The 14031-nt window shown below is 45.5% G+C and overlaps 1 protein-coding gene across 3 annotated transcripts; it reads right to left on the reverse strand.

Moving 5' to 3' along the window:
• Nucleotides 1–1687: 1687 nt before the first annotated feature.
• DYNLRB1 (dynein light chain roadblock-type 1) lies at nucleotides 1688–10717 on the reverse strand. 3 transcript variants are annotated; one of them, XM_080557716.1, is made up of 5 exons: nucleotides 10245–10717; nucleotides 8164–8197; nucleotides 7792–7867; nucleotides 6176–6343; nucleotides 1688–2761 (listed from the first exon to the last, which is right to left on the reverse strand). In XM_080557716.1, the coding sequence occupies exons 1-5, from the start codon at nucleotides 10700–10702 to the stop codon at nucleotides 2718–2720; spliced, it is 780 nt and encodes a 259-aa protein (XP_080413842.1). In that variant the 5' UTR covers nucleotides 10703–10717; the 3' UTR covers nucleotides 1688–2717. The 3 variants fall into 3 exon arrangements, with proteins under 3 accessions (XP_080413842.1, XP_080413844.1, XP_080413843.1); XM_080557718.1 differs by lacking the exons at nucleotides 8164–8197; nucleotides 10245–10717 and adding an exon at nucleotides 10048–10131; XM_080557717.1 differs by lacking the exons at nucleotides 8164–8197; nucleotides 10245–10717 and adding an exon at nucleotides 8870–9129.
• Nucleotides 10718–14031: the final 3314 nt, after the last annotated feature.

Below are 14031 nucleotides of genomic sequence, written 5' to 3' on the forward strand. Positions count from 1 at the left end.
TAGTCAGATTGCTACCAGTCCTTGGAGAGAAAAAAAAAAAATCAGCATATGGCAGGAACTCCCTAATTTCACCGGAAGTTTATTATCTCAATACAATGCAGAAAGTGCGCATCTTTGTTTTGTAATAGGGTTATTTATTACAGATTGTTAAAAAAAAAAAGGGGGGGGGGCAAAAACCCAACACTCTATCCTTAACTCAGATGTGATATGGAACCATTAGGAGGATAGTTACCCTTAAGGAAGTGTCCAAAAGAATGCAGGACATTGCAGAAATTCTCCCGTTTTGAAAAGAGCAACATTGCCACCTGCTAGGGGAAGTCAAAGCACATCAGCAGGTCACTACCTCCAGGGAAACATTTCTCTGGCTATGAACAACAGAAGATAAAGGAGACAACTGAAGTCACATTCTTCTTCTGCACTGCTTCACTATTCAATTATTATCCCAAGATTTCAGCTTGGTGGAGATCATTTTTTGGAGACAACATTCAACTAAATCATAGCAGATAACATGCTTTACACAAGCTGCTGTATATCAGGAACTACTCCAAATGCGGAGTGTGATTTCAGACCCTATTCACCGATTTGATGATATGGCTCAAACCATGATTCAGTAATAGAAGTGCCAGTAAATACGTGCTATGTGAGTTATCTGTCAGATTTCTAGGACTAGGAGATGGTTATTTACATTAGTCACTTCTTGGCATAAAATGTGATTGCAGGGCTACACCAATTTAGTGTGGTCAGACATCTGCTGATGGGAGAAACAGTTCATGAACAGAGCAACAGCCGACACTGAATCACCATGATGACAGCTGAGATGCCCAAAATACTGACAAGTGCCCAAAATACTGACAAGTGCCCATAACCAGGTGCTGCAGAACTAACCACTTTACATAATTATAAGTTAAAAACGTGGTTCTCTTCCAAAAAGCATTTCTGGACGTCATGGTCATAAACACTAACTTAAAAAAAATAGGAGCAGTTTATAAATTAATGGCCAAGTCTGAAAACACACAGGAAAATGCAGAACACTCAGGTTACCTTAGCTGTTTGAGTCACCACATACACACCCCATACTTTGTGATCTGAAATCCAGAAAAACATCCAAGTCAACACCAACATTTTTACTAGTCTCCAAAACCACACTGCAGCCAATCGCCTGGAATATTCCCCAACCTGCTGAGATCAGCCATAAATTCCAAGTTTGTTCCTTTGTGTACAATTGGACAGTTATCACACATTCCCAAGTACTGTTCACAATTTTCAGAAAGCAGGGGTAAACCCAGGATACACACTTTTGCTAACACAGATACATCAGTCAGGAACAATCCCTTACCAGCTCAAGAAATAGCATTCCCTAATAAAACTGCAGTTACTCAGTTAAGGTTCTCTCCCTAATTGTACAGCATGTTTTACACGTGTAGGCTGTCCCTCTTTGCTCAGGTGCACCTTAGGAGGAATTACTTTTCACGCTGACAAAACCTCCCATCCCATCACTTCTGGTTGCGGCCACGTGTGTGAGGAGGCTGCTGCCCAAGCAGGCAGAAGAGCTCGCTGAAAGCCCCTCCTGCTCCCATGGGATGAAGGTGCCTCAGGAATGAGGGGGCTGTCTGGGCACTGCTCCCTGCTGAAGCAGTTCCCCGTACTGAGCTACTCGAGGACACAGGAAAAAGAAAAAGCAGCACAATACAATATGCATGATTTTTTAATCTGGGCTATGATGTTCTGCACATCACTAAGACAATTTCAGTACAAGGCGGAGTTGCGTCTGTCACACGTGGCATACATCTTCAATGTACACATTTTGCACAAATCCTTGAGCTCTGCATGCAAATACAAGACTTTTTCAAGGCTACAAAAAATAACCCCTTTATTATTTTGGAGGAACCAGATGAGCATTTTTGTCCTTAACAGCCATTAACAAAAAAATTACAAAAGCGAGATACCAGATTGAATCAGCTACTGAAATGTGATAGCCCAGGACTCCCGCAGGCAGCGTTAATGGCCTCACTCAGTCACAGCACATCTCTGTTCTGAGACAAAAAAGGAAGTGACGGGAAAATGCTCCAACATTTGAGGCAATTATAAGTACATAGCCCATGTACTTAAAATAAATCACTGCTCAGAGAAAGCAACAGATTGGTAAAAATAGTCCTATGAAGGTTCTACTTTTTGAAGAATAAATCTCAAGTCAATCATGACAATTAAAATTCTTACAAGAAAATGGAAAAAAGACAAAAACAAATCACTGACGACACTTTTTAATTTAATACGACCAGTTACTTTTCCAAAGTAACTTGCAAAACCAACAGAGAGAACAAGAGGATAGGCCAGTTTCATATTTACAGTAATTCAAAAGTAATAGTGTAAAAGTTTAACTCAAATAGTTGTGACAGGAACATGGAAATGTACAAAGAATAATTTTTTAGAACATTATTAGATTTTTTTTATATTATCTTCTTAACTATTAAAAGAATCTGTTGCATTTTTTACTGCTTAAGTCACCTGATTATAATTCACCAACTCCTTCTCAAAATGACTTGTGATAACAAAAGAAGCCACTTTTTTCTGTTTGTAAACAACGGAAACATTTGCTTTTGTCTTTCCAGATATTACCGAAGTGGCACAGCCAAGTTAACACTAATGCTCTACTCTTTACTATTAAATTAAAAAAAAGTTGGGCAAAGGGGGGGAAAAAACAGACCAAGTTAGTGTAATCATTCAGTAGGATTCTGGATGACAATCAGGAAGTAGTCCTTATCTGGAACGGAAAAGAAAAAGAATATTCTTTCATTGTTGATATTTGTTCACAGCCAAAGAAAAACATTCCTGCATTTAGCAAAAGTAACTTTGAGCATTTTTACACATCCCACCGATATGCTGTTGGAACTACTGAGTCCTGACATTTATTCTCAATAAGCAGAACAGGTTTGACATGTCAGAGCACTCATTTCAACTCTTAGGATGGAGAAGTCTCAACTTCGGAAACTTCATGCTCACAAGCCATTTGAATGTAACTTAACGTGTGCCTAAGAAATAATGGTAACTGGCAAATAAAATAATTTAGCTAAAATAGGTGGTGCAAGACAATGATTTCCCATATCTCACAGGCAGACTGCTAGGCTGAAGCAGCTATAGATGTATTTGTTCTGGAGCAATGGTTATCCCTCTTCTCTTCTTCCATATGGAAAGCTGCATATTGGAAGCTGCACCAGCATAAACCCCACAGCCTCTCATTCTAAAGCTCTGCCTTCTCCAGTCCCCACGGAGCAGCCTGCTGGAGCTGCAGTCCTCTTCTGTGCCCCCCCATCAGCACAATCCCATGACAGAGCAGATGCAGTATGAAAGGAACAAAGCTGCATTCTTGCCACATTAATGAGCCACGCTCATTTCATTGCTTCCCGTTTCATAATCTGATGAAATACTGAGGGCACCTCCTGAAGAGAAGGCGGCTATACTCCACGGCTCAGGAGTACACCTGTCCCATGCTACCTTCCCTCTTTTAAGCCAAAGAGGCGGGATGCGTCCCACAGCCAGCGTGCTGGGATGGGGTGTGCTCGGCTGTTTGGGAGCGACAGGCAGGGCAGGGGTGTTGCACCATACATACAGGAGAGATGAGACCCAGCCCTTGCTGCTGGGGATAACGCGGCAGAGAACCTCTGGTTGAGGATTAAGGGGATGAATGGCAAAGCAGATGTCATCAGGGGCTTCTACTACTGACTGTCCATCCAGGCACGGATGAGCCCTCTAGGCAATAGGGGGAAATCTTGCGATCAGTTGACCCTGCCCTTATGGGAGACTTTAACTTCCCACACAAACCGGGAATTACTGCTGCAACAAGCAAGTCTGGGACATTCCTAAAGCATGTTAAAGATAACTTCCTGCCACAAGTACTGTGTGAGCCAAGTGGGAAAGGACAACAGGGAAGGCCTTATGGGAACTGTGACAGTATGTGGGCTGTCTTTGCCATAGTGTTCATGAATTAGGTGAATCCAAAATTTTTGCTGTAATGAAGTAAGAGTTGCCACCCTGGACTTTAAGAGAGCAGACTTGAAGTTCCTCCAGGAGCTAGTTAGTAACATCCCCAGGAATGTGCTTCAGTGGGTTTAGGGGTCCATGAGAGCTGGTCACTTTTTAAGAACCACCTTTTAAAAGCCCAGGAGCACACAATCCCATTGTGTCACAAGTCAAGTAAGGGGGGCAGAAGACTTGGCTGAACAGGGAACTCCTCTTGGAAGTTGGGCAGAAAAAGAAAATACATGATCACTGGGAGCATAGTTAGGCTTCACAGGGAGATGACAAAGCTGCAGTTCACAACCACAGGGAGAAAAATGAGAAAAGCCAAAGCTCAACCTGAGTTGATGCTGGACAGCGTGGAGCGAGACAACAAAAAAGGCTTTTTTAAGAACATCAACAGCAAGAGGAGTCTAAGGAAAACATTGTACTAATACTTGATGATGATGGTCACCTAACTAATAAGAATCATGGAAAAGGCAGAGGCATCTAATGCCTTTTTTGCCTCTGTCTTTGATAGTAATGATACATCTTAGACTTACCAGCTGATACAACTGGTCCCTTACAGTTTCAGTACTCGAGTCCATGGGGCTTGACAGGATTCACCCCACAATGCTGAAGGAATTAGTTGTCATCATAGCTGGACCCCTTCCAACAATTTACCAAAGGCTGTGGGAACCTGAGGAGATCCCTGCTGACTGGAAAGTAGCCAACATCATACACATCTACAAGGGCACGAGAGAAGACCCAGAAAGCAACAGCCTGTCAGTGTAACTGGTGTTCCCCAGGGCTCATTTCTAGGGCCAGGCCTGTTCAACATCTTTATCAGCGATCTGCCGGCAGGAGTGGGACGCATCCTCAGCGAGTCTGCTGATGGCACTGAACTGGGAGGTGCTGCTGACTCCCTGCAGAGGCCTCGCAGGGGGACCTGGAGAGATGGGAGCATGGGGCAGTCAACAAAGGGAAAGGCCGGGTGCTGCCCCTGGGACGGAGCAGTGCCGGACACGGGCACAGCCTGCGAGACGCGTGGCTGGAGAGCAGCTCAGCTGGATGGGGCCTGGGGGTGCTGGGGACAGCAGCTCAGCACGAGCCAGCAGCGAGCCCTGGCAGCCAAGGGGGGAAAAAAAATATGCATTTTGGGGTGCATTAAACACAGCCCAGCCAGCCGGTCAAATGAGGCGATTGTCCCTCTGTTTTCTGTTGGTGGGGCCTCGCCTGGAATACTGTGTGCAGTTCTGGGCCCCACAGTATGAAACAGATGTTAAGGTCCTTGAGAGAGGAGGGCAACAAACCTGGAAAAGAGGCTGGAAGGCCTGTCCTGTGAGGAGAGGCTGAGGGCACCTGGGTGGTCCAGTCTGGAGGAAAGGAGGCCAAGAGGCGACCTCGCTGCTCTCTGTGGCTTCCCGAGGAGGTGCCGGTCTCTGCCCCCTGGGGACCGATGGCAGGATGTGTGGGAAGGGCACAAAGCTGTGCCAGGGGAGGGTCAGACCGGGCATCGGGAAAATATTCTGGACTGTGAGGGTGGCCAAAGGTTGGAAGAGGCTTTCTAGCAAGGTGGTTGATGCCCAGTGCCTGTCAGTGTTCAAGAGGCATTTGGATAATGCCCTCAATAACTTGCTTTAGCTTTTGGATAGCCCTAAAGAAGTCAGGCAGTTGGACTCAAAGATCTTTGTAGGTTCCTTCCAAATGAACAATTCTAATTCAGAATTCTTGACCAGAATATCTATTAGGCTGGTTTGTTTTATCACTTAGTCAACCGCTGAACTGAAATTGCTCTCAAAACATATTCCTTTCTGGTTCTTGTGGTTTCATACTGAAAAACACAAAGCATGAGAAGCTGCAAGCTCTTTTGCATGCCCCCAAATGCTATTTAATCCTTTCTACTGTTATGGAAATGAAATGAAAACTGATTTCCCACATCAAAATATTAAACAGCAAACATAAGGTCAATGACAAGAGTCTTCAACTGAAGAAAGTAAACAATGACAAACTCTTTGGAACAGAATAGACTATATATTATAGAGAACAGCAGCATGCAGAACTCATTTCTCAGGCTCAGTCTCTACACCACAAAACAAGCAATACCCAACTATGGCAAATCTCACAAGAAAAGCATTCTGCTGGATTCTCTGATGCCTGAGTTCACCCCACTCCCTCTTACCTGGTGCAACCATGATTTCATTTTTCTTGGAGCGGATCCGCAGGAATGTGAGGTCATTTTGGGGATCAATGTCTCGCACAGTGCTCCTTGCCTTCATGATGAAACTGTGCATTAGGCCCGCATATTGGATCGTTGTGGAGTTGTCCATAGTACTTTTGATAGGAATACCTGCAAGAAGCCACCACAGGGACAGCAAGGGTCAGTAACAAAACTCCAGAACTACCTTTCCTTTGGGTATCACCACGTCCAATTGTTGTGGCCATTGAACCTATGCAAGTGTTATAGCTGTAACAAGGGAACGGGATTAAGAGTGTTCTTTTTAAGGCTTAAAAGAAGAATGTGAACAGAAATAAGATGTGCAGAGGCTACATTCTGTAACCACGGCTGTGAAAAGTACGGTTTACCTCTAGTCGTATCAGTGATTTACTTTTGCTTTTTCAGTTATTCACCTGAGGTGTAAAATTAGAAATAAATAAAAACAAACCCAAGTATTTTAGGGGGAGAGTGGAAATATCAACATTTCAGGTTTGTTTCCTGATGGGGGACAGCTCATCTTTTCAGACAGATTCCTGAATATCACAGCTAAACAACAGTCACGTAAGCTAGGCTGGGATCGGTGTTGATTCTAGAGGCCGTCAGTAGCTGCATCCCACAGATACAAAGCTGAAGCTTTTAGGCACAGCCGTAACAGCTCATGCAGTCCTGCAAGGTTCAACTCCTGTGCACCAGCCAAGAATGCAGACACAATGCACGCTGTTTGGCCAGAGCCTTCCCTCCTTTATACTGCTGCCACCCATCAGATGCATTTCCTCATAAAAAGCCAGCCAAAATTCAGCTCACATATCAGAAGGTTGATGCAATAGCCTACTACCAAATACTATCATGGCAGAAAAACCACAGCAGGTGTACGTTCAAGTAAGCATACTTCAGCCTGGAGAGCACAAACCATTATTAACAATCATGAAAAAGCAGCAAGCAGGAACACAAACTGCATAACCAAGGGCTAAGTATGCACTGATCCAATCTTCAGTATATTCACATATAGCTGCTACTTGTCATTTTTTCTAAGGACTACTTCTAAGAAACACTCATTTTAAATTGATAATCACACAATTTTAACAAGCTGGGCTGCCCACAGTATATTTGGAGTGCTCTAAACAAGTCTGCTGCGTTGGACCCTTCAGTGGCTCCAAAGAGAGGCAACTAGCTTATGAATCCCATGAGGCCATCAGCAGGAGACAGCAGCTGTGCTCCTCATGTCTGCCAAGGCACTCTGGACATGGACAGCAGCAACATTTCAGATGTCATGAGAACTTGCAGTGCTGCCCATAAAAGCATCTCAAAAAGGTGAGGCTCTGACAGACCAGTTCCAAACACTGGCATGGCACGTACAAGCTTTTGTGATTTCAGCTTCGTTGATTTCCTAAAACAATAAAGTGAGCTTGCAGAAAACCAGAAAAGGAAATTCATTTTCTCTTGTAGCCAATTATTTATCTACTTCGACTACAGTAAGTGTTTGCTAAGGAGAGACTTTAACTGCAAGTAGTACAACCAGCGGTCCTTAAACTACACGCTCAGAATAAGTTACAACCTCTGAAAGCAGACTGACACAATACCTTCAGAATTAACAACGATGATTCCTTGCACTCCTTTTTGGCTCTGAATTCGCTTCAGTGTTTCTTCCACCTCAGCCTGCAAAAACAAAGCACAAATCAAAAGATCACAGCTTCTCTTTGGCTTCAACTAATGCTTTGTAATAACGAGTCTGAAAGTAAAACTGCACGAAGATAATTCAAACAGACACTACCTACACCTCTTTACAAAGCAAGGTGTGCTTTGGTACTACCTTTTCTGCATGGCAGTTGCCTTCCATCTGCCTTCACTCATTTGTGATTATGTTCGTGTGTTTATAAACTTGGACTCCCTTCTGATCTTTCTCTCCCTCCTCCTCCCCAACCCTCCCACAACCTCAGGCATCAGTTCCTTACTGTAGGCTCGCAGCTGGAAGTCGGCTCAGTCAGTCTGCGACAGTTTAGGTGCCAAGCAAAAACCATGTATGAAAACACACGTGGAATGTATGAACAGATCAGAAAAATACATATCCTAAGTAAAAGACTACCTTCCCTTTTACCATATGAATGCTAAGAGCAATTAAAAATCAGAAAAGTGAAAGGAAAAAGAACCATGCTATGCATTTGTAATTATGATTCGTGCTGGTATAGCTACAAGATTAAAACCACCGATTTACTGCTTTGGAAAACCAACTTAATAAACAAAAAAAAAATGAAGGGCAAGGCATTAATTCCATTGCCTTCTCTATAAAAATCACCATCAACTTCAGGAGAGCTTTCAGCCCCTTCTGCACATCTTTCACTGCCACAAGCCATCAACCCAAACCTGTCTGTGGGCTCTCCAGCACAGCCCTAAGATCTGACCACTGGAGCATTTCACAACTGGGTGAATCCCCTTCAAAAGGCATTTATTATATCTGATTCCCACTAAAGGAAACAGAGGCATGCAGCATCTTTCAGATCCTGCAAGAAGCAATTCAGATCAGAAGAAAAGGGGAGCTCATCTAAGCTCAGGGGAAAGGTGAGATCCACACAGGACACTTGGCCAAGATGCCACATTTGTTAGGCACTGCAAGGAACCCTCTCTCCACCTCTACCCTCCGTCAAACCAGAGGTGACTTACCCTATCACAAGACAGCTTCTGCTTCGGAGCTGTTGGCAAACTTTCTGCAGGGTTTGTTAGCATAGGTAGTTAAGAGTAACACAACCCCCTGCTACAACGATGGTACTACTGGAATTTGTCTTCACAAAGAAGTTTTTTTGTCACATACTTGAGAGAAACATTTGAGTTTAATCACTTTGCCAAAGCCCTTGGTAATTTTTGAATGCCAGACTGTTTCCAAGTGGAAGACAATGAAAGAGGAAAAAAACCTACAGCGTGCACAAATGCTGAGCAATATACAGCGGCACGCTGCTCAGTTTGAAATAATTTCCTGACTTCTTCCTAGTTGAATTCCAAGTCCTAATTAATCAAATACTTCATCAGGCCTTAACGTGCCTATCTGGATGCAAACAAGCATCCCGACAGAACCGTACCCATGTTGAAATTCTTCTAACAACCAGCAGATAACCTATTTCACTGAGGGGTGAACTGCTCTGGCAGCTCGATGCTGACCAAATGCTCCTACTGCCCGACAAGCGGGAGCCTCGGGGCTCACCCAGCACCGCTGCGAGCCAGCTCCACTCACCACAGCAACAGAGGCACTACCCAGGAAAAAAAAAAAAAAAAAAAAGGAAATATTGAACTTGTGACCCAAACAAAAACTTCACCTTAATAAAGGGCCGAAAAACTACAAGAGCCTGTACACGGGAAAGCAGAGATGCGCCGGGGGGAAGGAGAATAAAACCCCTTCGTGCGAGCACCCAGCTCGTACAAACGCTCAGCTGCCCGTACGGCGGCAGCCTTCGCCCCCCGGCTCTGCCCAGGAGGCCCCAGCTTCTACTCCCACCTAACAAAGGCGTCTTAACAGCCCACGCCAGTTTTCCATCCACCGCTCAGGTCAGCACCTGCTCCTCCAAAGACTTCCCAGGCACGCCGTGGGGTGTTACACACGGCAGCTGCCCGGCCGCACGTTTCACCGGGCAACAGCCTCCGGTCCCGCTACAGCAAAAAAAAACACGCCCCGGGTTCTGCGGGACGCGAGACCGAAGAAGCCGGCGGCCTTCACGCAGGCCGATTCGCCTTCCCCAGCCGCCCCAGCCTCGGGACCGCGCGGCACTGAGCCCTCAGCCCCGGGACGCCCCCCGGGCTCCCCCAGCCGCGACCCGGCCTAAGCGCGCCCCCCCCGCGGCCTCACCCACCATCGCGAGCCGCCGCCGCCGCCGCCCCGTCGCCAGTCACGGCCCCGCGCGCGTGCGCGCGCCGCTCGGCCAATCCGCGGCAGTTCTCCGGCGGCAGGGCCGGGCCACGCGCGTGCGCGGCCCCGGGGCCGTTGCGGCGGTGACGGCATCGCAGGGCGGGGAGGTGGACTCAGGAAGGCGCCCCCCCCCCGACATACTTTGGGGAAAAAACAACAGAAAACGAAAACAACACGGCAGGGTGTGTGTGTGTAGCAGAAGGCCGGCCCTTCTGGAGGCCGGGCGGGAAGCGGCACGCAGCTCCTCCCGCCGCAGGGCCCCTCGGTGTGACCCCTGTCCCCTGCCCCGGCCTGGAGCCGGCACCAGCGACCCGCAGAGGGTCACGGCGCTGGGAAGTGACCCAACGCCACGACCAGGTTGTGTGGGTATAGCAACACTGACCGGCGGCTTTGCTCCACTTCAAAAAATAAAAAAATAAAAAATCCTGAAATAGTGAAAATAGCTTCACAGCTGTACTAACAAACTCTCCCAAAGCACTACCGAAGTTTGGGTTAACACAATTTGTTAGTATGCTTTTAAGCGATTGTATCCAGAGCACAAAGCAAACAACTTCAGACTGCCCCGACTGTAAAAAAAAGGCACTTCCTATTGTATACATTTACCAGGCATAGAAAAACATAACTGGGATGTGTTGCTGCTAACAAAGTTATATTCATTGAGGCTGTATGAAGATGTGGGAAAACAAGTGAGAGAGTGAGTTAGGAGAATCCTTTCAAATAGAGGTAGAGCGCTGACACTTTTAAACTAGTGGATGCTACTCAGTGTCTTTGCTGACTATGGTGCATTGTGCAAATTAATTAAAGTAAGAAGCCCTGGGCCCCTTACCAAGGTCAGTCTCTTGATAAGAGTGTGAGCCTATCTTAAGAAACTGGCAGAAACTGGTCCTGTGGATGGACAAGAGCCAAGGAGCAACTGAGTCTGTGCAAAGACAAGAGGTCAACTAGCGGTGACGAGGAAGAGTCACCAACCTTCATCCCCACGCGACCACCACCAGGAGACACGGCGCAAGTGCAGATGGGAGGAGCTTATGGAAATGACTTCTTGAACTAATTTTAACATGAAGCAGGGACGGGTTATGCATATGTATAGGTGCATTGTGAAACTTCAGGCATATGTAACTCTTTACTGCATATAACAATGGCAAGTTGCCGCATTTTCCTCGGAGGAGCCTCGGAGGAGTATTTTCCTCGGAGGAGCCTCCACTCTCAGCCACTCACCATGGGAGCAGACAAAGACCTCCTGAAGCCGTGGACAAACGGTACGTTTTACAGTACAGGAAGGGCCTGTAAGTTGTACGTGTGGCCAGGGCAGCTCATGCAGAGATGTCCGGCGTGCAGCATAGTCCCTGTATGGGAGTAGGGTACCCTACAGGCTGACCGATAGAGCGGTCAAGGGTATTTGCTGACCGACAGAGCAGTCAAGGGGTATTTGCTGACTGACAGAGTGGTCAAGGGGGATTTGCTGACCGACAGGGTGGCCGCTAGCGATCTTGGGAGTAGATCGAGCAAATCCGAGGTTACCGCTGCATCCCAGTTTTGGGAGCCAGGACAGACCTGCTAATGACTGTATAAGATGCAGAAGAGTAAGCAGGCCACTCACAGTTGTGACAGGGTTATCTGGGTAATATTTGCAGCTGCTGGAGGGATACTAACTGGAGTGTTAATAATTGTATGTCTTATTTGTAGATGTCTGGGTATCACATGTTGAAAGCATTTGTGTAAGTGTATGTGTTTGAGACAAAGTATTGTTGTGAAGTGAGTTACTCCACGAGGAACACGGCCAGAGATGATGCAAACAAGTTTGGTTATTGTTTTAAGTGATATTCTTGTGGTATGAACAAGAAGTGCAAGGGGCCTCTCTGTGTGATTTCGTGATAGTGCTGTGTGAGATGCCGCATCGCTGCGAAGCGAGTGCGGAGTTCCGACCTGCGGTTCCGTATTGTCCGCGAGGGGAACGGCCGAAGACAAATGAAGCGCATGACAGACCGAAAAGAAGTGCTGTTTTATCCAAGTGTTGATTAGTGGTGCCCAATATATGGGCCCGGCGGTGTATCTTGTAATACTATTTTTCTTCTTATATGTTTTGAGTGTGACAAGGAGAAAGGCGGGAGCATTATCTAAGTAACAGTTTAGAAGTTTTGGTATTTTCGCTGTGGTGTTTCATCAGTTTCCCAAGTGTCACGAGGGGGCTGACTGATTATCAAAGTGGTAGAACGGAGAGGGTCACTTCTTTGGTGGTTCGGGCTTGAGTCCTGGGAATTTGGTAGGAAGGGGGGGGGAGAGCAAATTTATTTAGGAGGAATGTATTTAACACCTGGCCGACAGAAAGTAGCCTTAGATTGGGAACAACCTATCCTCAATACCTTTAAACCGCGATATTGGCGGGTACATACGAGTGATTCCTTGTTTTGTGTGGGCTTACTAAGTGAATGAGAAAAAGTGGCATTCGCCTTGGGTCCTGTTGAAATGTAAATTTTGTGAAAAAGGTGGTATTGTTTGACTAGAAGACAGAAGGCTGAGTGCTCTAGGTGTTTTCCCTAAGTCCTGTGGATTTATGATTGAAACAGGGCTCATTAAGAATCTGAAATAGTAAAGTTTGTATGTGGAAAGAAAAGTTTAATCCCAGAGAATTGGGACATTTGGGAAGAAGATTAGGAAAAGATAGTAAAAACCTGCAATAAAAAGGTTTGCGTGGAAATTGAAACAGGGGACAGTAACTAATAAGAAATAGTAATAAATACACAGATAAATAAAAGGGAATGTGAAATCAAGGAAATGGGTAATATCAAGAACAAAGACGTTTTAAAGAAAGCCTCCTTGGGTGCATATTGGCACATTGGAAGGATATTGTTGGAACTGGGGGCACAGAAAGCAAGAGGACTCTCATTAAGTATTGCAATCAATGGTGGCCACTATATAAATTAAATGGCCACTTTATGGATCAATCGACTATAATGCTGTCTTGCAATTAATGTTGTTTTTGAGGAGGGAAGGGAAATGGGATGAAATGTTGTGTACTGATATGTTGTTTCAGCATCTTAGAGGGAAAAGGTACGGAATTAAGTTGGCCCCTGACTGAGCCTGCGGTGTTGGCATTAGAAAAGTACAGGCTGGAGAAAGGTAAAGGAAGTGTTAAAAGGGTTGTTGAAGGTGTTAAAGGTGTGGCATGTAGTATTTGACAGAGATGTTTGAAGTTGAATGAGCAGGGAAAGAGGATGTAGGAATATTAGTAGTTCCACCTCAACCCGAGGCTGAGATCTCAAAATCACGGGTGTGAGCCCTCTGAGGCAGAGGGATCATGATGGGTCCGAGAGAGAGTTGTCCTGGAAACAGAAAAGCAGCTAACTCTTAAAACAACCTGAGTTCATGTGTGAGCTCAGATTGCCAATGGGACCTCTCAGGGAACTTTCAACGATTGCATTCCCCTGACTGACCCCCCACTGAGACCCTAATCATAATCATCCCGGAAATTATGAACGGTTATGTAAATACCAAAATCTACTTAAATTGGGAATTGAGAATCTGTTCCAACAAGGTCCAAATGAAACCCCTATGGAATTTTTGGACCAACTTGGAAATGCAATGGAAAAGAAAAAAAAAAAAGAGAAAACAAAAAAAAAACAATTTGGACCTGGCTTTGGAAGACAAACAGGCTAGCCTCTTTCTCGGGCAATCGGCCCATGACATCAGAAAGAAATTGTTTTAGGTTGCAGGATAAACTTGAAATATTCAGAGTAGGAATATCAGGGACCTGGGGCATCTACCCTAGCAGGTCCACTGGCTGAAATAAAGCTAGGGAACGAAGAGAGAGGCTTGATTTTTTTGTTGGTTAAGGAAGCTTCTTTCTCAGTGTTAATTCAAAAATTGATTTTGGAAAAGTGCTGAGTCTGTAAATGTAATGGGAGCAACTGGCCTACAGGACAAGGCA

This window comes from Anser brachyrhynchus (genome assembly GCF_964034855.1).
Source record: "Anser brachyrhynchus genome assembly, chromosome: 16".
Taxonomy (NCBI): Eukaryota; Metazoa; Chordata; class Aves; order Anseriformes; family Anatidae; genus Anser; species Anser brachyrhynchus.